This window comes from Myodes glareolus, chromosome 18 (assembly GCF_982192425.1).
Source record: "Myodes glareolus chromosome 18, mMyoGla1.1, whole genome shotgun sequence".
Taxonomy (NCBI): Eukaryota; Metazoa; Chordata; class Mammalia; order Rodentia; family Cricetidae; genus Myodes; species Myodes glareolus.
Genome location: NC_142043.1, coordinates 10941314 through 10963996, shown reverse-complemented (window position 1 = coordinate 10963996; position 22683 = coordinate 10941314). Strand labels below are relative to the sequence as shown.

General features: G+C 43.0%; 1 protein-coding gene across 2 annotated transcripts in view; it reads right to left on the bottom strand.

The window, feature by feature from the left end:
* Positions 1-22683, bottom strand: part of Ubr2 (ubiquitin protein ligase E3 component n-recognin 2) — an 83040-nt gene that overhangs the window by 43939 nt on the left and 16418 nt on the right. Inside the window, exons 4-15 of one of the 2 annotated variants that reach the window (XM_048445343.3) lie at positions 21505-21618; positions 19289-19419; positions 17617-17755; positions 16506-16568; positions 14500-14620; positions 13158-13265; positions 12374-12462; positions 11261-11359; positions 4225-4388; positions 4041-4140; positions 2240-2368; positions 982-1165 (exon numbers count right to left, since the gene is read on the bottom strand). In XM_048445343.3, coding sequence (XP_048301300.1) covers positions 982-1165; positions 2240-2368; positions 4041-4140; positions 4225-4388; positions 11261-11359; positions 12374-12462; positions 13158-13265; positions 14500-14620; positions 16506-16568; positions 17617-17755; positions 19289-19419; positions 21505-21618 — 1441 coding nt within the window. Of the gene's footprint in view, positions 1-981; positions 1166-2239; positions 2369-4040; positions 4141-4224; positions 4389-11094; positions 11194-11260; positions 11360-12373; positions 12463-13157; positions 13266-14499; positions 14621-16505; positions 16569-17616; positions 17756-19288; positions 19420-21504; positions 21619-22683 lie in introns of both variants that reach the window. The other variant, XM_048445342.3, reaches the window with a different exon arrangement.

Sequence of the window (22683 nt, the reverse complement as noted above, 5' to 3'; positions counted from 1 at the left end):
AAGTATAGATACAAAGTGAAGTACACCTTCACATCACAGTAAAAAGCTACCGAGCCACAGTCACTAATCACAGGCTCTGTGATGGGACATAGGAAGTCACTATTTTCTGAGTTAAGAACGATCTAAAGAAGGTTGGAGAGATGGATCAGTGGTTAAAAGCATTGGCTGCTCTTTCAGAGGACCCCAGCATTCACATGGCTGCTCACAACTGTTTCTAACTCCAGTTCCAGGGGATCGGGAATCCTCACACAGACAATTATGTAGGCAAAACACCAATGCACATAAAATAAGAATACAAAAATTATATAAAAAAAGAAAAGAATGAACTGAAGGGAACACAGTTTGAGTAGGATAAGATATCTAGAATCAAGAGATCTCGAAGTAATGTGAGGGTCCCGCCAGGAGAACTAGGTGCACACACAGCCTCTGGCTGCTGCAGAGTATCTGTTTTAGGTAGTGTAGTGATTGTAAGTGGCCTATAAAACAGTCTGACATCAATAAAGGCATTCACTTGTAACATTCTGCTTAAAGGTTATCGATCAATGAGCAAGAAAGAGCTGAGAGAGAGAGAGAGAGAGAGAGAGAGAGAGAGAGAGAAGCTATGGTGGCTTTGATTTATTAGCAGTGGCTTCCAAGTGAATGACTGCCGTGACTTGTCAGAACTGTGAGCTCAGTCACTAGGATGTAGATGTCACGGTGATGTCAGAATAAGGCCTGCCCCACAGTACAATGTTATGGGATGCGATGCCCAAATACCTCAAAATGAAAGCTTGGCTTCTTGCTTGGACACTAAGGACTCTTTACGCCTCAGTCCTCCCATCTACGGACCAAGTTTAGTAACTTCTACTTCACAGCAGAATAATCAGATCAGTGAACACATGTAAAACTCTCAGGATAATGCCTAGCACACAACAGGTATTTAGAAACACTACAGTCATTTGAGAGAACTTTAGGGTTCTTTTTTTAGGGAAGATGCTTTACCTGCAAGCAAGCGAGAAATTGGGAGGTGAATGCTAACTTTTTCTTGGGAAACACAGTATCTGATAGTTTCCACTGAATGTCCACAAATACTGAGTGTGATTGGCTGTTCCCCATCAGTAAAACCACCATGACACTGCATCAACACAGCGAGGCATTTCTTGTAAGCTTCAATTAACACTGTTTCCTAAAAAAGAGGGTTTGTAACGTAAGTTACCCAAAAGACCGAGTTGCTACAACATTGACTTAGCACCTCAAATTCCATGACAGGTAAGTACCTCAATATGAACCAAAAATAATATGGACCAAACCAAATTCAGTCCTCCCTCCCAGAATGGGTCCCTTTCTACCACTGTCCTCTGCCCAATGGGTGACATCACTCATCAATAAAGTTGTGGAAATCTAGACGTTACCAGTAATGTCCTTTACCCCAGTCCATGCTTTCTAGTCTATTAACAAAGTGACAGCCTTTTCTTCCCAGTTTCTCTCAAAACTAGCTACTCCCGCATTCTCCAGTAACTCAAAGACATTGGCAACTATCTCTCTGATAAACTCCCTGCTTCAACTCTTGGTCCATCCATCCATTCTCCACAAAGAGTAATTTTACAGACACAAACTGGACCATGTCACTGTTAGGTACACCCGAACAGCAGCCTACCAGTTCAGCTAGACTACAACCGAGATAACTCCAAGGTCCTGACATCAGGCAGTCCTGCCCATCCCTGTCCCTGTCCCCCCTCCAGCCTCCTGGTAGCTTCTCAAAGCTCCTAGATGCCCAGGCCTCTCATCACACAGAATGATACAGTTGGCCTCTGAATCAGAAACCCCTTTTCTCTATCCAGCAGGTTTTCATACATTGTTCAAGTATCATGGACACTCTCTGACCCTCTGACTTTCACAGGTTCTTACCAATGAGGGAAGGCTGAAATTATTTTAAGTCACAGGATAAATGTGACTTAATGTGCAAAAGCAAGCTTATTCTTGGATAAATGTATCCACTATTTTTATACGCTTACTGTCTAGGGAGGATTACGGGGAAAATGAACATAATTACATAAGCGTGTACACGATTACCTCCCTGACTTTTTTTAAACATACACTTCAAAATTTGAGCTTTTGATAGTTATTTAATGTACAGGTGGAAGTGGAAGTGTGCTGTTTCTGAGTTCAGCTGTACAAATATTTCCCCAAATCTCTTATTTTCACTTAAGCGTCTGTCTACCCACTGTTTCTCACAGTTTCTACCACCAGAGGAACTCACATCCAAAGCGCACCAATCCTGCACCATGGAGATCACGTGTGTTAGCTTCATTTGCAGCGTGAAGGCGGCTTCCCACTCCGGCTCCATTTCGATGTGCTGTCCTACTTGACGCGTGATTGGATCCATCCCCTTAGAAAGCAGAGAGAGTTGGTAAGAATAAAAACTAGTTTTTTTCTCACAAAGAAACCCGAGGAGCAATGCATAAGAAATATAAATTGATTACAGAGACTGTTCAAATAATGTAAACTTTTGAAGAGGGAGTATCAGGGGGAAAAAAACCTAAGAAATTCAATAAATCTCCTTAAAATTCATTCAATGATTTTTTCCATTTATTCATGTATGTTTGAGGCAGGGTCTCCTTAAGCAGACTGGCTGGCCTGGAACATAAGATCACTCTGCCTCAGCTTCTCGAATGCTGGGATTACAGTTGTGTGTCATCACACCCCGCCAGGATTTATGAGCCAGTGGTGGCTGAACCCAGGGCGTCACATATACTAAGCACTTGCTTCATCAGAGTTCCATGCTCAGCCCTTGACAGGCTTATAAAATGTTACTCAACTTACACCTACACTACACAGTTATGTGAGAAGACAGGTTTTATACTTACTCACTAATGTGTAGCTCAAAGCTCAGAGGCCAGAATGAAAACAAATAGCCTTTGACACAAAAGAGTCCAATTCTTTTTAGGACTAGCTAAGCTATCCTGGCATTTAAGAACCACTTACTAAGCCTTCTCACACAGCTCTTCCCTAAGTGTTTAGAGAGGTCTCCTGTCTTCTAATTGCTTCCATGCTCATTTGTCTCTACGTCTAGACTCTGATTTGCACACAGGTATGCTTCACAAAGAGACCAGTGAGGAAAATGGTCCGGACTGCACTATGTACAGATCCCACTAAGACCAAAGCAACTGTAGAAACACTAAAATAAAACACAGGCCAGAGAGATGGCTCAGCGGGCAGCAGAGCCTGGTATTAACCTGAAGACCAGAGTCACCCTGAGACCACATTGTAGAAGGAGAACTGATTGCCATGAGCTGTCTGTTGACCTACACAGGTGTGCTATGGCATCCATTCACAGCAAGTATGCGTGCATGTGCGCACCCCGCCTCCCCCCCCCCCCCCCCCCAAAGACCTCCTCTTTGCAACACAAAATAAATCAGAGGCTGGGAGTTTATCAAGAGCTAGAGCTAGGCTTAGTGGTAGAATTCCTGCCTACTGTTTGGGCACAGGGTCCTGAGTTCGTTACCAAGCATCCAAAAACAACTAGTTTTTCAAATAAACTTAAGTAAGTACACTAACAAAACAACCATGGAAAAGGATTTGCAAACTCTTAAAAAGCAATACTAAAGAGAACCCAAACATCTTTCTTTTTAATTAAAAATTTCTTTGTGAAAAAAAAAAATTCTTTGTGTATGTTCTGCTAGCACACAGTGGTACACCATGTGCATGCAGTGCCCAGGGTGACCAGAAGAGGGCACTGTATCCCCTGGAACTGGAGTTATAGACAGTTTAGAGCTGTCAAGCAAATGGGTGGTGGGGACTGATCCAGGTCCTCTGGAAGAGGAGCAACCAGTGCTCTTAACTGCTGAGCCATCTCTCCAGCCCCAAACAAGACATCTTTTTTAAAACAGAAAACAACTTATTTTTGCTGAGAGTTCTGGGGACAGATCTCATGTCCTCTGACTTCTGCAATAAGTACTATTCTAAACTGAGCCTCCTCACCGGTCCACTGAAACCGAAATTGGGGATGGGAAAGCATAAAGAAATGTGTTCACACAAAAATAAGTTCAGTATATACATACCTGCATGCATTTCAGTAATTCCAAAAAGGCATCGAACCCTTCTAAGAACTTCTGCCTCAGCTCATCTGACCACTCAGTTGGTTTGCTAATCAACACATACCTATATAGACAACAGTGGCAGTGAACACAGAAATACCCGCATTGTACAAGCTATAATTTGTGTGGAAATGAAGGAAACACTTACTTGAGATCTAAGATAAGACTCTGAACTCTCCTGAACTTGAAGGCTTGAAGGGCAGTGTAGCGTTCAAATTGGAATCTACCCTGGGCATCTCGTTGTTTCAAATGGTCCATGAAAGCCTTAATGATAACAGTCATCAGGTTCTCTTCCGTGATGAGCATTCGGGCCTAAAACAGAGTTCATGACAGAGGATGGCAATCAAAACCTGTGCCCCAGGGAACCGAGAGCCATTACTAGTTTAGCGCCCACACTTTAAACTTGCTCAACACAAGTATCTCAGCTCAAGTGCACTACCAGGTCATTTCTAAAGATTTAGCTATATTTTATGTGTATGAGCATTTGTCCACATTATGTATGTGCAGCATGGGTGAGTGGTGCCCACCAAGGTCAGAAGACGGCATGATGACGTTAACTTGTCTTCAAAGGAGACATTCACATGCACTATACAGTAAGTACGGGGACTTAGTGCAGGATCTTTAAATGAGACATTCACATGCACTATACAGTAAGTACGGGGACTTAGTGCAGGATCTTTAAATGAGACATTCACATACACTATACAGTAAGTACGGGGACTTAGTGCAGGATCTTTAAATGAGACATTCACATACACTATACAGTAAGTACGGGGACTTAGTGCAGGATCTTTAAATGAGACATTCACATACACTATACAGTAAGTACAGGGACTTATTGCAGGATCTTTAAATGAGACATTCACATACACTATACAGTAAGTACAGGGACTTATTGCAGGATCTTTAAATGAGACATTCACATACACTATACAGTAAGTACGGGGACTTAGTGCAGGATCTTTAAATGAGACATTCACATACACTATACAGTAAGTACAGGGACTTAGTGCAGGATCTTTAAATGAGACATTCACATGCATTATACAGTAAGTACGGGGACTTATTGCAGGATCCAGAGGTTCCTGGATAGAAAATCACTCTCACTGATTTTCTAAAGTTCAGTATGAAACTGTACTTCCTCTCTCTCTTTTTTAACCAGCTGACATTTGTTTTTGCTTTTCTGACTTTAGGAAGTATAAGGTCTCATAGCTCCTAAGGTCTACCATCCAAACACAAACTGTTAGATTTCTGCATTCTTCCAGAGCTGGTATTTAATACCTACCTACCTACAAGTGCATGCATGCAATAGAAGACTCAGTGTCTGTTAAATACACACATACGGATATACACAACCACAGTTACCTCTTTCTCCCAGAGAACATACTATCAACTACCATTCTGCTTTTCAGTTTTTACTTAATATAAAAACTTTTACATAGAGATTATCCTGTAGCATTTCATACAATTTCTCTTTCTTTCTAACCATCATCAGGCATACTTTGCTATCACATTTAGCCAGGTCTGGAATGCTGTCATTTACAGCTTTGCGGTATGTGCTATTACAAAAGACATAACAAATACCCACTATGTAAAATGGCAAAGTAACTTCCTGTAAGTGGAATCACCCAGAGGGAGTAGAGTCTAAGTTTGGCAGCATCACCAATGTCCTCCCAGAACAGGGCTCACTGAGCTCCATGCCCATCCAGTCCGCTCTATCGCTCACTACAGTTTCACCTTCATCCTGTGTTAGAGTCAAAGTAAATTTACACTTTCTAACTTAGCTAGGGGAATTAAAGGTGTAAGAATGGCAAAGAATTCTCCAGGAAGACTATGGTCGAGTCTGAAGGAGCAACAAATACACACAGGTTCCCAGGAAGGTGTGCTGTTCCTGCTTGTTGTATTGACTAGGAAGTTAAGGAGAGCAGAGGCAATCCCACTGGGCTAGAAACAGCTGTGCAGACCAGCTTAGGTGGGAGGAGAAGTGGCACAGTACCACTGGGGGTGGGCACTCTCAGTCAAGGCACTGGTAGTTCTGGCTAATGTTAGAGACGGCTGGGTCTACAATGGCAGGAGGCACATTCTCTAAGGTTACAGAGAATGCTTTCAGTCCTTGCATTGGAATTTTGTTCAAACTGTTGCTAACTTTCCAAGACAGCTGTCATCATTAGACACTGATGACTACACAGCCACTGCAACTGTTCTTATAGACCCACCACTTGATGCACAGGCCTACAATCCCACTTGCTTTATAAAACGTTATCACTCCATAACTCGGTTATTTTTTTATAATTCATATTAAAATTTGTGCTGCCAGACTTAGCCCACATCTTACAACATATTCACAATAGGCTACAAAGTTTCCTGTAAGACTGAATAAAAGTAATGTTTCAGGGACACGCTCTGGTTAAACTCAATGCCACAGGATCCAATCAGGAGAATGCTGACTGGGGCAGTTAAGAAAAGTCACTAAAGGCTGGGTGTCGGTGGCTCACACCTTTACTCCCAGCCTTTACTCACGCGAGTTCAAGGTCAGTATGGTCTACAAAGTGAGTTCCAGGACAGCCAGGGCTACTCAAACCCTGTCTAAAATGATCAGAGTCCTAGCAGAATACAGCAGTGCACAGAAACTGAGTCCAGCACTCTTCCAGGTTCCCCGGGACAGGGCCTAGATTCTGAAGCCCTGGAGGATGGAAGCCTGAGAGGGGTAGAAATCCTAAGACAAGGATCGGACGTGGCAGTCTAATCAAGGCTAGGGCAGGAATCTAGTAGATACTCCAGGCTCTCCACTGGGAACTCTCAGGTACTCCTAAACCAAGTCTTGCTGGGTGTGGCAGCCCATCAGGTAAACTGTGAGGACTGTTCAACTGGAGGCAAGCTTGGGCTATAGAAACCCTGCTAAGAAAAAAAAAAAAAAAGAGGGACTTATAAAACTGCAGGCATTAAATAGAAAATAACATTAGACCTTGTAAATCAATGTAATTGGAAACATGGCTAAATTAACAAATTCTTTTTTTTTTTTTTTTTGAGACAGGGTTTCTCTGTGTAGTACTGGCTATCCTGTATCCTGAAACTCACTTTGTAGACTATGCTGGCCTCGAACTCAGATCTGCCTGTTTCTGTCTCCTTAGTGCTGGGATCAAAGGCATGTCCAACTACCACCCAGCTAAATTAGCAAATTCTCTTGTTTGTTTTTTGAGACAGGGTTTTTCTGTGTAGCCCTACCAGTCCTGGAACTCACTCTGTAGATCAAACTGGCCTCGAACTCACAGAGATCCACCTGCTTCTGCCTCCAGAGTCCTGGAATTAAAGGCATGAACCACCACTGCCCAGCGCAAATTCTTAAGAAAAATCACATTTTTAAAAAAACAATAATAAGGGGGGCTGGAGAGATGGCTCAGAGGTTAAGAGCACTGACTGCTCTTCCAGAGGTCCTGAGTTCAATTCCCAGCAACCACATGGTGGCTCACAACCATCTGTAATGAGATCTGGTGCCCTCTTCTGGCCTGCAGGCATACACACAGACAGAATATTGTATACATAATAAATAAATAATTATTTAAAAAATAATATTAAAAACAATAATAGAATACCTAAATAGTCCTAAACTTATTTTAAAAATGTAACTGGTAAAAAATACTTTCATAAAGAAATTTCAAGGCCCAAATGGTATACTAGAGAATTCTTCCAAATACTTAAGATAGCAAAACCCAGGGAAGCCGTGAATACTGCCCTGCATCTGGAGAGGCGCAGACAAGGGCACCACGCGCAGAGAGCGAGCAGAAGTGGCCTTCTGGGCCTGGAGTTCCGACTGTATGTCAAGTACTCTCCACACATACACATTCCAGGACTCGCACAGAAACAAGAAAACTAAAACCAAGAACCACACCAGCTCCTGGCCATGGACCATGACAGTGTTCTCTGGGTCTGTTTGCATGTTTATGCATCCGTTCACTATTTTTACTCTTTAGGGCCTATTTCTCTAACATTCCCACATAGTTGCTGAGCCCCTGCCCGCATGTTTCCTCTCTTCCTTCTTTTGGCCTCCCCACTTTGGTGTTTCTGTGTATGGTGTACATGTGTGTACAGGTATGCGGAGGCCAGCGTCCTACCACCTTCCCTATCAGTCCCTCAAGATTTGGTCTCTCACTGACCTGGCAGCCGCTGTTTGTAAGCTAAGCTGGCTAACGCTCCAGCTGAGCTGGGATACAAACTGGGTCCTATCGCTGCACAGCAGGGTTTCTATCCAGTGGGCCATCGTACCAGCTCCAACATTACTGTCAAGTGGTGTCTGAACCTGCCAGGCTGACTCTAACTAAGAAGGCAATTTCTTCAAGTACGAGGACTAAATTTCAGAACCTGAATCATGACAGTCCCAGGTTGAGACATGTCTGCCAAGCCAGGGGAGACAGTAGGTCGTGGCTAACCAATTGAAAAAGGTCCACAAACAGATTTGATCCAGATAACAGACGGCAGTGGAGGGTATGATGAATCTGAATATCCTATTTATCCACATTTCCCCGTAGCCATCATGGGCTTAGTATTGAGTGATGTAGGAATAAATACATACACCTACATCAAAGATCTGTCTAGAAATTCCACTTAATTACAAGTCAGAAACTCCAGAGCCATCTTATATACCACCCTCAAATCCAAATCTCAGTTGTCATGAAAGCCACCGTCCTTCAAGCCCTCAGCAAGGTCTGCAGATGTGACAAAAGGCAGCTCTCAAAATCCCTACATCCACTGGGAACACCTCAGCTCAGTGCACAGTCTTCTCTGGATTGCTGCTTCAACTTCTTTTATTTTAAATATTAACGAATGAATGAATGTGTGTGTATGTGTGCATGTGGTCCACAACGTGCACAGGGATTAGTGGACAACATGCAGGGCTCGAGTCTCTTCCTCCACCTTGTAGCCTCAGGCTTGTACCAAGGTACAGGCTTAGCAGCAAACGGTTTTGCCAGCTGCATCATCCCATTTTACCCAGCCTCACTGCATTAAGTTCTAGGTAAGTTCTCCAGATTTGCTTTACTATCTTCCTCAAATTTACTCCCCATCTTGCAAATAGTAGTCTTTTCAAATCACAAATGTAGGACTGGAGCTATAGCTCAATGGTAGAGTGAGCTTACCTAGCACGTGTGAGGTCCTGAGTTAGATCCCCGGTATCACACAACATACATACATTCACACACATGCACTCATATACAGACATGCACACACATGATAAGTGAAAATACAGTGGCCCAAGTGTCTCTCATGCTCTTAAGATAAACACAAATCCCTGACTTGGCCTACAGCAGCATTCATTAACGAGCAGATCATTGACGATAGTCTTTGCTGGATACTTTACTTTCCTTTTGATTTTTTGGAGACATGGCTTCTCAACAGTCCTAGCTGTTCTAGACCCGGATCTGTAGACCAGGCTGGCCTCTAATGCACAGAGATCCGCCTGCATCTACCTCCCGAGTGCTGGGACTAAAGATGTGCGCCACCCCTGCCCAGCTAGCAAATATTTCTTAACAAAAAGAAGTGACTCCCCTAGCCACACTAGAAAATGTACTTGCTAGGAAAGTGAGTGCAAACTGTTCTTCAAACTCCACAGCCTTGCTCTGAGCTCAGAGTACACCGAGCTGCTCCCACATGCATACCCTTCCCACAGCACACTCTGCATACATCCTCCCTTCCAGGCTCCACAAAAGGTACCTTCCTAAGCAAAGCCGTTGGACTCCAGCTAAGGGCTAAGGCCTTATTCTCTCGCAGAAAGCAAATTTAATGTGTATTGCTGCTTATCTTCATGTATGTCTACGTACTGCATTCCAACCTGGTGCCTTAGGAGGCCAGAAGGCAACATCAGACCCCTGGACTGGAGTCATAGGTGTTTCCAGCCACCACGTGGGAGCCGAGAACTGAACTCGGGGCCTCTGGCAGAGTGTTTTCATTATTTATTCCAGTCACATCTGTTTCGTTCATTTCACCTTTAAAGCCTTGCCTAATAAATGGTAATAAATCTGTTTAATGAAGTACGATCTTTAGTTACTATACATGATGAAACTTAACTGATGGAGGCTTCAGGACTGTCGTGGCTGGATTTATGTCAACTTGACCCAAGCTGGAGACATCTGAGAGGAAGGAGTCTCCTAAGACTGGCTCTAGGCAAGCCTGTGGGACATTTTCTTAGCGACTGATGTGTGAGGGTCAGCCCATGGTGGGTGCTGCCATCCCTGGGCAGGTGGTTGTGTTGTGGGTCTATAAGGTGAGCAAGTCAGTGAGCAGTATCCCTCCATGGCTCCTGAATCAGCTCCTGCCTCCAGGTTCCTCAACTGTTTGAGTTCTTGTCCTGATTTCCTCCACTGATGGACTACAGTGTCAAAGTGTAAGTCAAATAAACCCTTTCCTCTCTAAGTTGCTTTTAGCCCTGGTGCTTCTTCACAGCACTAGTAACCCTGACTAGTCCAGAGAGCAACCTGGAGAACATTAGTAAAAGACAAGCCAAGCCATTGCCTTAGCTACTCTTTACTTATGCGGGTGAGGATTGAGGAGGAAGATTCTTCAGGATCTAACATAGTATATGGCATGTTATCTGATTCGAATGTCAGGAATATATTTGATAAACTAATCAGCTAAATGTTAATTTTTTTAAATTTTATTTTATTATTTTTTATGAGACAGGGTTTCTCTGTAGTTTTGGAGCTTGTCCTGGAACTCACTCTGTAGAAAAGGCTGGCCTCGAACTCAGAGCTCCACCTGCCTCTGCCTCCCCAGTGCTGGGATCAAAGGCGTGAGTACTACCACTGCCCAGCTAGCTAAATGTTAATTTATCACTCCAAAACCACTAGGAAATCCAACTCTCCTCTATTATTACTTTGACATTCAAAGATATGTTGTGTGTGCTTGGTGATGTCTTCCTACACAAAGTACCAGCTTATTGAGGAGCACACAGGTCTTACCTCCAGGATCTGAGGCTTTACTTCTGTTAATGGAAAACAAGAGCATTCTCTAGTCTTTCAGTACTTACAAGTGAAGGAACTGTGAATATCTGAACCGAGAGGTCTGCGACTGAAAACTCTCTGTCGTGGTCATCTGTCACATAATCACTCTGCAAACGCTCATAGTTCTATTAAGAAGGCAAAAAGAGGCAAGGAGTGCCGGCTATGAGTTACAGAGAGGCAGACTCTACTCACCAGAGTAGGTGCGGTGAAGAACTGGACAGATAGAGCAGTCACCGACACTGCTCGCTCGTGATCATCCTCCATAAAATCTCTCTGCAACTGCTGGTAATTCTAAACAACAAGGGGGAAATTCCTCTAGTCCAGTGACCAAATGGTTAAGGGTTATACTGACAACTCAGTGCTGGGGACGGCAACAGGAAGACACGTGTAGGACATGGAAACTCAAAGGGTCACTACCATTGCTGCGGAAAGCTGTGTTAATAGGTTCTTCTGGAGCACAGTGCTAGTTTAGCAGCCCAAATAGGGAGTCAGACCTCCTAAAACCCTAAGGTGCTACTGTTCACTGGGGGATGAGACACAGCAACATCATACTATCTGCCCCCAAACCAGCCTTTCATTGCTTTGGAATACACATCAGAATCATGTGACTCCTGCAAGGTCACCATCAATAGATTTGGGAATAGGACACAAACATGGATGTTCTGAAGATCTCTCCAAATGACTGCCATGTGCTTCCTTTGTCAAGTGCTCCTACTGGGGGCATACATAAAGTAAGTACTTAGTGTCACCATGTGCTTCTGAAAGCAAAACCAACTCTGTCAGCCATCTGGAATTCACCATTTTCAAATTATACCAAGAGAGGCACACTGCCTCCATGAATTTTAATAGGATTAGACCCATCTATAATGGCATGAGGTTAAGTCATCATCCTTTCAAATCCCAATCACTGCATATTTATATTGTTATTTTTTTGGTGGGGGGGAGGGATTGAGGCAGGATTTCTCTGTGTAGCCTTAGCTGTCCTAGTACTTACTCTGTAGACCTGGCTGGCCTCGAACTGAGAGAGATCCGCCTGCCTCTGCCTTCAGAGTGCTGGAGTTAAAGGCATTTGCCAACACTGCCCAGCAATCACTACGTATTTATGTATTATGGTGGGGGAGGGCAGGGAGTCTTGTTTCTACACCTTTATTGGTAAAAGGTAAAAAGATTCTGAAGTTTCTTAGAATTTCAAATGGATAACCTCACATCTCATTGTTAAACATTGTTTTGAAGCCCCAAATACTATAGTTATTCCTTAAATAACTTATTTATCATCAAAACTGGAAAAATAAAAACCCTACTTACTTTTGCAAATCGAACGGCAAAGAGCTTCTTATACTTCGGGTCCATGAGCAGGCTGCTCATGAACAGCTGGTGATACACACTCCTAGCGCCTTCGGGGAAGAGCAGAGCGTGAGACAGACCAGAACTCCGTTTCCATAGCCGCATGTGTCTCAAACCACTGGGACAAAACTCTTTATGCTTTGCTCAGAACAAAACACTTTTTTTTTTTTAAAGGATTTTACTTTAATTATCAACATGTGTGTCTGCATATGTGAGTTTGCCCAGGTGACTATGGAGGCCAGAAGTACCACATCCCTCTGACACCAGAGATACAGTGCATGACACCTAATGTGTGTGCTGGGAACAGGACTTGGGTCCTCTGCTTGAGCAGTGCATCCTCTTAACTGAGCCATCTCTCCCATCCTGCAATATTTTTAAAGATAAAATGTGTGCAAAATTAATCCCCCTTCCCCTCTGTTGTTCTGCAGTGCATGCTAGCCCGCAACCTAGGTTGGTGTTGGACTCCTGAGTGCTGGGAACACAGCATGTGCTGCCTTGCCTAACTCTAAATGTGATATGTAAGAGAATATAGAAGCTGTTTAATCTAGGTCATAGGCCTCCTATACAACACTTTTTTAAAAAAAATAATAAGGTTACAGTCCTAATGTTTGGTGTATTTGTTAGGGCCCAAATCTAGCACTACAATTATAATTTTAAAAAGTATAAATATATTTATTAACATTTCCAAATTAAAAAAAATACCCAACTTTGACACACCAACCCTTAGAAGCAATAAGCAAGTCACCTTTCCATAATTTGGAATCATTAAGCATCAGTCTGTCTACCAGAGAAGAGTTTTCACCATCTGGCCCTTCTTGTAATCCGACCTGACACAAAATTCGGCGGAGGCCATCTTTAAACAGAAGGAAGAACAGTCATGAGATGGGAACGGTAAGCTTTAAGTATTAATGGGAGATGACACTTCAGTGCGGGCTACAATCAGAGTGTCACGTCTTAGTGAAGGGTAAACTGGGGAAGGACCTTATTAACTATTTTATTTTTAGAAAAAGGAGAAAAAATTAGAAATCTCAAATCACAACTCTAATTGTAGGATGTCAAAGTTAATGTCTATCAGAAAGGCAATAGTCTTTTCTGCCCTAATGAATTTAATTGGAAAAAAAGAATCCCCAACTTGCTGATGTAATGCTGTTCTCTATGTATTTATGCTAAGGGACACAGGGGTAGTAAAATCAGTCAGAAAGACTATGTGTGAGGTAGTCATAACACAAAACTGCTAACAGAACAATGTGTAACCCTGAAACTGCAATATGTATCAATATGAGTTATTAATGCTACGCAAAATACCTTCCATCAAACTTAAATACACTACAGCACTGTATGAGAGGCCTGGAAGACAGACTCTCACGTCTTCTAAAGGCTGCGCTCTAGATAAGCTCTACCAGCATACATGCATGTGGTGTATCTCGTCTATATTTCCCTCCCCTGAGACAGGGTCTCTCTGTGTAACAGCTCTGGCTGTCCCGAACTCACTCTACAGACCAAGCTGGCCTTGAACTCACAGAGATCTGACTGCCTCTGTCTCCCAAACGCTGATATTAAAGGTGTGTGCCACCACTGCTTGTTTCTGTCTGTATTTTTAATCATCAGTTCACAGTGTAGTATTTTTTTAACAGCCTTCAATAATACAAATGTTAAGTGATCTTCCCTACAGTAACATTATGTTTTGCCTATTTATGACAGGTAGCATAAATCTATTCCTAATTTACCCTTTAGTGAATAGAACCCAACTTGCATTTTTGGCTTTGGACATGAGGTTCATGATTATGGTACATTCCAAATTGTCTTCTATGTAAGTCAAGAAAAGAAAAACCTAAGACTGGCAAACATAAATTAGTATATTCCAATGTACATGTTTTCAGATATGCAAAGGACAGGTCATAAACAAAAGCTGTAAGAGGCCAAACATTTAAATTATTTAAATTAATTTTATTAAATTGTGTTATCATTAACATTTATTTACAGCAGCACTTTGCAGCTTCATCTGTGAAGGGTTTGACAGGATGCGTCACTGAAAACAGTCCCTTCTGTCATGTCATTTAGATACAGTCTTGACATATCAAACCTACCTGAATACCCAATAACACTTCCCAGCCAAGACAGGGCTTTCAAACCAAAGTTCTGATGAGCAGCGACGGATGAGTGCATGACTTGAACTTTGAGCGGCTTGGTCTGTCTGCTGGTGTTCCTCTTAAGGAGACAGGGAGGAGAAAAGACTAACTGAAAACAGCTGTTTAACTAGCATTCTTAATACAGCACAATACCCACACGACTTATGTGTCTATAATAAAACACTATTTTTCTTTTAACACGCTGACTCAGCTTATTCTCTAGACAGAATCTAAAGACTCAGTGACAACGGTAAGAGGCTCCACCTTGTAAGTCACCAGAGCCTTTGGTCATATATAGGAAAATCTGTAGTGCCAATTACAAATTCATAAATCCTCAAGAAAGCTTGCTTTCTGCCTTCTCTCTCTCTCTCTCTCTCTCTCTCTCTTTCTCTCTCCTTCTTCCTTTTCTTTCTTTTTTTTTTTTTATTTTGTTTGTCAAGATAGGGTTTCTATGTGTAGCTTTGGTGCCTGTCCTGGAACTAGCTCTTGTAGACCAGGTTGGCCTCAAACTCACATATATCCACCTGCCTCTGCCTCCTGAGAGCTGGGATTAAAGGTGTGCACCACCACTGCCCGGCCAAAGTTTTATTTTTTTAATTTTATATGTGTAGGTGCTTTGCCCACAAGTATGTCTGCATACCTCGTGCACGCAGTGCCTTTAGAGGCTGATAGAGAGCATCGGATCCCCCTTAACTAGCATAAGAGACAGTTGTGAGCTTCCATGTGTGTCCTGGGATTTGAAGCTGAGTCCTCTACCACAGTAGCCAGTGCTCTTAAGCCCTGAGCCATTATGTCTCCAGTCTGAAGAACGCCTCATTTTGCAAGCTGAAACCTTGCACCCAGTGAACACATGCCTGTCCCATCCTGAGCAGCACTCTGCTCTCCCATCCCTCACACAAGTGGAATCACACAAGGATTCAGCCGTTTCTTGTTCATTTTACTTAACATCAATCAAGAGTTATACAGTGTCACACCTGCGAAATGGCCTTCACTTTTAAATGTGGAGAAACATTCCACTCTACATGTATGCTACATTTTCTCTGTTCACCTGTCAACAGGCACTGGGTTCAATAAACTCTTTTTCATGCATACCCAGAAACAAAACTACTGGCTCATATAGTCATTCTATTTTTAGTTTCTAGGGGAATGGCCATGCCGCTTCCCACAGTAGCTCCTGTCCTTTTACATTTCCATCAGCACAACACAAGGGTTTCAATTATCCTATACCCCCGCTGACTCTACTGTTCTGGATGAAAGTCTGGATCCAGCAGGACTGAGGTATCCCAGTTAGGGTGGAGTCCGTGTCTCCATGTTCTTATTGGTTATTTCCCTTTGTTAGAGAAATGTCTACACTTTTGAAACACATAACTTTACTTCCTTTTATTTCTTGTCTGAGTCCTCTCCGTACTCTATGTCCATAACCTACTTTTAACACATATGGCTTTGCGTATTTTCTCTGTATGCACACATCATACACATCTGTGTCAGACGGTTTTTCCAAATCTGCTGTCTGTCTTTTTAACTTTAAGTATGCAATTTTTTTTAAAGATTTATTTATTTATTACGTACACAACATTCCTTCCATGTATGCTTGCATGCCAGAAGAGGGCACCAGATCTCATTATAGATGGCTGTGAGCCACCATGTGGTTGCTGGGAATTGAACTCAGGACCTCTGGAAGAGCAATCAGTGCTCTTAACCTCTGAGCCATCTCTCCAGTCCCAAGTATGCAATATTTTGTTAAAAATTTGATGTGGCCAAAAATGAGTGCAATTTCTCCCCTATTAGCAATCTTAAATAGCTTTGAGAAAACCAGAATAATACAATGTTAAGAATCATGATCTTTAAACACAACTTAGGTGACTGTGGGTTTATAAAGGCAAACAAATGTCTTGATAAACGCTAAATAATATAGTTAGTCTTAAGCTGATGAAAAGTAACAGATATGTTTTCAAATCACTTACCACAATGACTGATTTCGCCTGATCACAGTACTGGAAATCTCCGTATCGAACAGACCTACGCCCCTATAAAGACATTTAAAACTAACTGTAAAAGCATTATATTCAGCATGAGTAGCTTGTAAATCAGTAAATATGCTTAAATATACAACTTGAGTCAGTCTTTAATATTTATATCAATTTTAGTCACCAATGGAAAACTAAAATTTTGCCAGGAGGTGGTGATGCATACCTTCAATCCCAGCATTTGGGAGGCAGAGGCAGAAGCAGGCAGATTTCTCTAAGTTCAAGGCCAGCCTGATCAAAAAGCGAGTTTCAGGACAGCCAGAGATGCACAGAGAAACCTTGTCTGGGGGCGGGGGGAGGGGAGACAAGACTAAAATTTTTCTTAGCTTGACTATTTAAACTACCAGTGTATGCACGCACACACACGCACACACACGCACACACACACACACGCACACACACGCGCGCACACACGCACGCACACACATACACACACGCACACACGCGCACGCACATACACACACGCGCACACACGCACACGCGCACACGCGCGCGCGCACACACACACACACACACCAACAACAGAGTGCTTATTCTAGCAGGCTTCTCTGTCTTCCACGGCCCAGTGTCTCTAATGACGAGGCAGAACTAGGGCAACTCCACATTTCCTTTGACTGCTCTACCTGGTAATGGCTTAGTTTTAACAATATATTTGGGCCAATAGTCAAACAAAAATTTGAAAAACAGCCTAGACACATATACTTTTACTAATTTTTCTAGCTAGCTTATCTGTAATAAAAAGTTCTATTTCTTTAATCCCAGACCTTGGGAAGTAGAGGCATAAAGATCTTTCTAAGTTCAAGGCCAGTCTAGACAAGTTTCAGCAAGTTCCAGCCAGCTTGGACTAGAAAGTAAGACCCCCATCTCAAAAAAAAAAAAAAAAAAAGTTAAATTTCAGGAAGCAGAGGCAGGTGGATCTCTGTGAGTTCAAGGCCAGCGTCATCTACAGAGCTAGTTCCAGGACAGGCTCCAAAGCTACAAAGAGAAACTCTGTCTCAAAAGAACAAATGAAAGAAACCAGAGAAATGTTAACTTTCTCATGACTTACATCTCGATCGACTGTAGTTGCAAAGCCAATGGCTTCCTTCTGTGTACAGTTAACAGCTTTCTGAAGAGTATAAATGACTTGCTCATAGGTGTGAACCTCGTCATTAAACAGCATGCAATAGTAGGTGTCACTCTTCTCTCTGGGGAGAGAACATTGACATTAATGCAGCGTAAAGAGTAGGCGTGGCCATAAAGGCAGGCATCTGTGGGCATAAGCAGTAGCAGAAGAACTGAAGAAGGGAAACCAGCTCAAGTGCTGGCCAAAGGGCTCTGGAGGATGTAGGCGTGTAGCCAGATGGTAACTGATAAATGGCAAATATTAAAAGAGAAGCCCATCAGAGTTTCCCGTGTTGGTGGCCCTGGTCAGTTAAATGAAAATAAAGTCAAAACAACAACAACAACAACAACAAAGCCAAGACAAACAAAACAAAAGCCAGGCGGTGATGGTGCACACACCTTTAATCCCAGTATTCAGGAGGCAGAGGCAGGCAGATCTCTTGAGTCCTGGTCTACAAGAGTGAGTTCCAGGACAGCCAGGGCTACACAAAGAAACCCTGCCTTGAAAAGCCAAAAACCAACCAAACAAACAAATGAGAGGGAGAGAGGAAAGAAGGAAGAAAATCCACCCAATGCATAGGGCACAACCCCAATTATCGGCAACACATTGAAAAAGCAAAGAAGTCACCCTTTGGTGATTGATGTCTAATTAGTCTGGTGACCTCCTGATGTCCAATCTCCAGCCCAGTTACCCTCAGCTATGAACAAAGGTCCAATAACCAGGGAGGGACTTTTCAGAAAAGAGGAGGCTGTGTGAAGTGAGGGGCTAGCAGCCAGTCCTTTTAACACAGTTGGGGCTGAGTCCAGCTGTCTGCTCACTAGTTTATGACCTCAACAGTATAAATAAAAACGGCAGATGGACAGTAAGACAGCTCAGTGATGAATACATTTTATACTTAGAAGCAAATAGCTAAAATTGCATTGAGCATTTCATAAAACCCCTAAACCCACTTACATAGAAGAGCTCATCCCCTGACATCTTTCCAGCTTTATTAGATCATCTAAAGGAGAAGGCTAGTGGGCGTGGTGGTGTACACCGTTAGTCCCGGCACTTTGGAGGAGAGGCAGGCAGTTCTCTGTGAGTTTGAGGGCAGCATGGCTATACAGTGAGTTCAGGTCAGTCAGAGAAAGACAGCAAAGGACAGAGATGTCAGGGATCGTGTGGGTTTAGGGATAGAACTCAAGTTGTCAGGCTTGGCGGCAAGGCCCTCACTTGCTGAGCCGTCTTGCTAGCTCTGTGTGACCTAACACTGCTACAAACCAATCATCCTAGAAAAACCTTCACTGATCAGCATACAAGCTGCAAAACTGGATTATCAAAGTCATGCTTCTGCTAAAATCCAATAATTTTTCTTAAAAACTGCTGGGACAGCATGGTGCCTAAGCAGTTTAGGTTACTTGTTGCTCTCTAGCAACCTGAGTTCGGTCTCCAGGATCCACTTGGTAGCAGGTTCTCCTCTGACCTTCATGGCACTCACTTCTTCCTTCCCTTACACAAATAAATGGATGAATAGATGCAGTAATAATTTTAAAAGAAAGACAATGTCCTCTCCTAGCTGTGTGAATGACGTTAAAATTTAGCAGGTTCCATACATACAAGGAATGGCCATACTTACGCCATCTCTAAGTCTGCAGGCAATTCGCTTTCTTTTTCCCAGGTCAGTATATCTACTGCGTATTGAAACATAATAGCAAAAATGTTGTAAGTTCTTGCGATCACATCTTCTGACAGATGCACAAGAGGGTCCTGAGGGAGAACAGAAAACACAGCTCCCTTAGTGTTTTGTTTGTTTTGTTTTTTGCCTTCCAACTCCAACTCTCAAACACAAGAAGGGTGACAAGTTTTGTTACATAACAAATTTAATCCTGTACATGTTACAAAACACAAAATTATAATTCCTAAAACGTTTTCTTCACATGATCTCAATTTTAAATTAGCTGAGTCAAATCATTCAGACACTCAAACGTCTAATGCATATAACTATACACTGTGGAACAGCACACTGGGAACCCTGAACTCTAACCTCAAACCATCTTTCCAGTTGTGTATGGGAAGCTCCAACTCGCAGAACTGAGTGAAGGTGTTTGATGTCAAGCCTAACCATGTGAGTTTGATCCCTAGAGCCTACACAGTAGATAGAGAAAACCGACCCCTTCAAGGTGCTCTGTCTGTGGTATGCATGTGTGTGCATGCACACGCGTGTGTATGTGTGTGTGTGCACATGTGTACAAGCACTCGTACTCTAACCAAATGCAAAAAAACCCCCATAAAACAAGAAAAAACCATCAGTCATCCAATTTACATAGGAGAAAACATGTCATTCCCCATTTAAGACCTAGGAGAAGTTTCCTAAATTAACAAAGAAGATGTCACACAGTCTATCGTGGCTCTCAACAAAGAGAAGTACCTGAACCCACTACTTTTCTGTTCATTCCTTCTGCCAAGGGGCCATGTGGATTTCTAAAAAGATTTATTTATTTATTTATTTGTTTATTTATTTATTTAGCGTTCTGCCAGCATGCCAGAAGACGGTATCAGATCTCATCATAGATAGTTGTGAACCACCATGTGGTTGCTAGGAATTGAACTTAGAACCTCTGGAAGAGCCAGTGCTCTTAACCTCTGAGCCATCTCTCCAGCCCCCATGTGGAATTCTGATGGGGCTTTCATAATTGTCACAGTGATGGGATACGCTTCTGCTGTTTCACACAACATATACAACGGTCTATACGCCAACTCAACAAATGTCCATAATCAGACAGTACTTGCAACAGTTGATCTTTTAAAATTAGTTTTATTTTACTGGTATGATGTTTTGCCTACAAGTGTTTCTTGCAGCACATGCTTGCCTGTGCTTTTCAGAGGCCAGAAGAGACTGTCAGATTCCCTGGAACGGGAGTTATAAATTGTTGAGTCATCATGTGAGTGCTGGGAATTGAACCTGGGTCCTCTAGAAGAGCAGCAAATGCTCTTAGCCGTGAGCTTTCTGTAGCCCTGCAAAGGCGAATCTTGACTGGCAAGATGAGGGAATCTGGCATTGTCTAGGAGACATAAGTCTGGGTCTACATATGAAGTTATTACAGAGCTTTAACTGAGAACGATGATCCACCCTCAAAGTCAGCAGCACCTTCCGACAGGAGCCAGCTGGAAGGAGGTCCCAGGCAAAGGCCTGTCTGCCCTCACTCCTGAGCAAGGACAGCTATAACCGCTGCCATCAAACTCCAGCCTCTGAAAAATTTGGCTTTCCAAAGTGAACTGAGCATTAATGACTCTCCAGGAACTGCCAGGGCTTCAGAGCCAACTGGGAATGCTGAGTCCTCCAGCTCTGTGGACTGTTCTCAGTCTCTCCAGCATGCAACGCAGATGGCCACTGCTGCACGAGCTGGTTCCTACGGTACAAGCCTAGATTCTAACAAATCTCCCTTTGGAATGTCTCTATCTTTGTTTCTGTAAAGAACCCTACCTAATGCAGTATTTATTACTTTTTTCTCTGTGTGCACATGTGTGTGTAGTGTGTTTTTGTATGTGTGTAGGATGTCAGGTGGGGTCTCTTGCGAAGCTGAAGCCTAACAACCCCGCTAGTCTGGCCAGCTAGCTTGCCACAGCAAGAGGGCCTGAGCTGTCCCCAGCACCCCCGTAAATAGCTGGGCCTGATACAGCATGCATTAGACAGGGCTTTCTGCAGGAACAGAATCCCTCACTGGGGAGGGAGACAGGAGGATTCCCAGGAGCTCAATGGTCAGCTGTTCTTGAGACCCGGTCTCAAAAAGTAAGGTGGGAAGCAACAGAGGAAGACAACCAACATTAATGTCTGACTGCACAACAACTTACCTCCTCTTCCACGACCTCAGAGCTGTGAAGCGCATGCTTCTGACAGTAAGGACCCTCTTTCCACGCTTCAGTGTCACCACAGTCACAGAAGCCTCCACCTCCCGATGTCGTCATCTTGAAAAAAAAAAAAAGACAGTATCTGGTAAATATTCACTGGATGTCAGGTAATAATAACAGTATCAAGTGCTAAGGACTGAAAACTGCTTAAGTGTTCCTTGCTTTGAAGGGGAAAAAAAATAACAAATAAAAGGGGCTGTCAATGTTTTCTTGCAAGTAAGCCTGTAGGTTTTTGACCGATTTCTAAAGAAAATGAGCTACTTTGCTATAGTGGGGAGAGTTTAGGTATTTCAGAGAGGCTGTGCCCGCACACTGCTTTCTTAATTAGGAAAACAAAGGACTGGGGAGGTCCCCTGGGGTTTGGCTAGAGTGCTGCCGTCTATACTAACGACGCTGTGACACAGCAGGCTCAAGGAACAATTTTTCTTCCTTAACAACTCCTAAAATTCTGTTCCTTTCAAGGGTTGGTAAAAAGTGCTCATTGAAACTCTGTTATCACCTAGAGGCTTCAGGAATTAGTCACACTTATGCTACAGCTACTAGCTACTAAGTCTGGCAAGACAAAACCTATAGGCTAATAATTGGTATACCAGTAGTAGTTTAAAAAAAAAAAACTACCACAAAAAGGAGTTAGGAATGAGTTAATTCAGATGCAACAAATTTTAGAATAAATCCAACTCTACTCTACCCAAAGTAAGCATTTGTATGCTCTGTATCACAGCATAATTAGTGTCATTCTGCATATTCTATTTATTCCCAGGAGATGCAGATATGGGCCAAGAAATATGGTAGGCCGCCACTTGGGAAACAGCTTGGTGTACACATGTGCTCTTGTTACCAAACACCAGACAGAGCAGCTGAAGGGTACCTGGAAGTGCCTCGCCAGCTTATTGTGTGTGTGTATAGACACACACTCACTGATATTCTATATATCCTTTCTGTTCTTTATTATCAGGACCTGGGCAGAGGGAATACCAACAACCATGGAAGAGTCCTGGCCCAGCTGGGCTCTGGGATTAGGAACAGGACTGAAGCTCTTCGCAAGTCTATCCAGGGAGCATGCAAGGTTCCTCAAACAACAGTCCCTTCTCCACCTCCCACAGCAGAGGCAGGTCTGGGGAG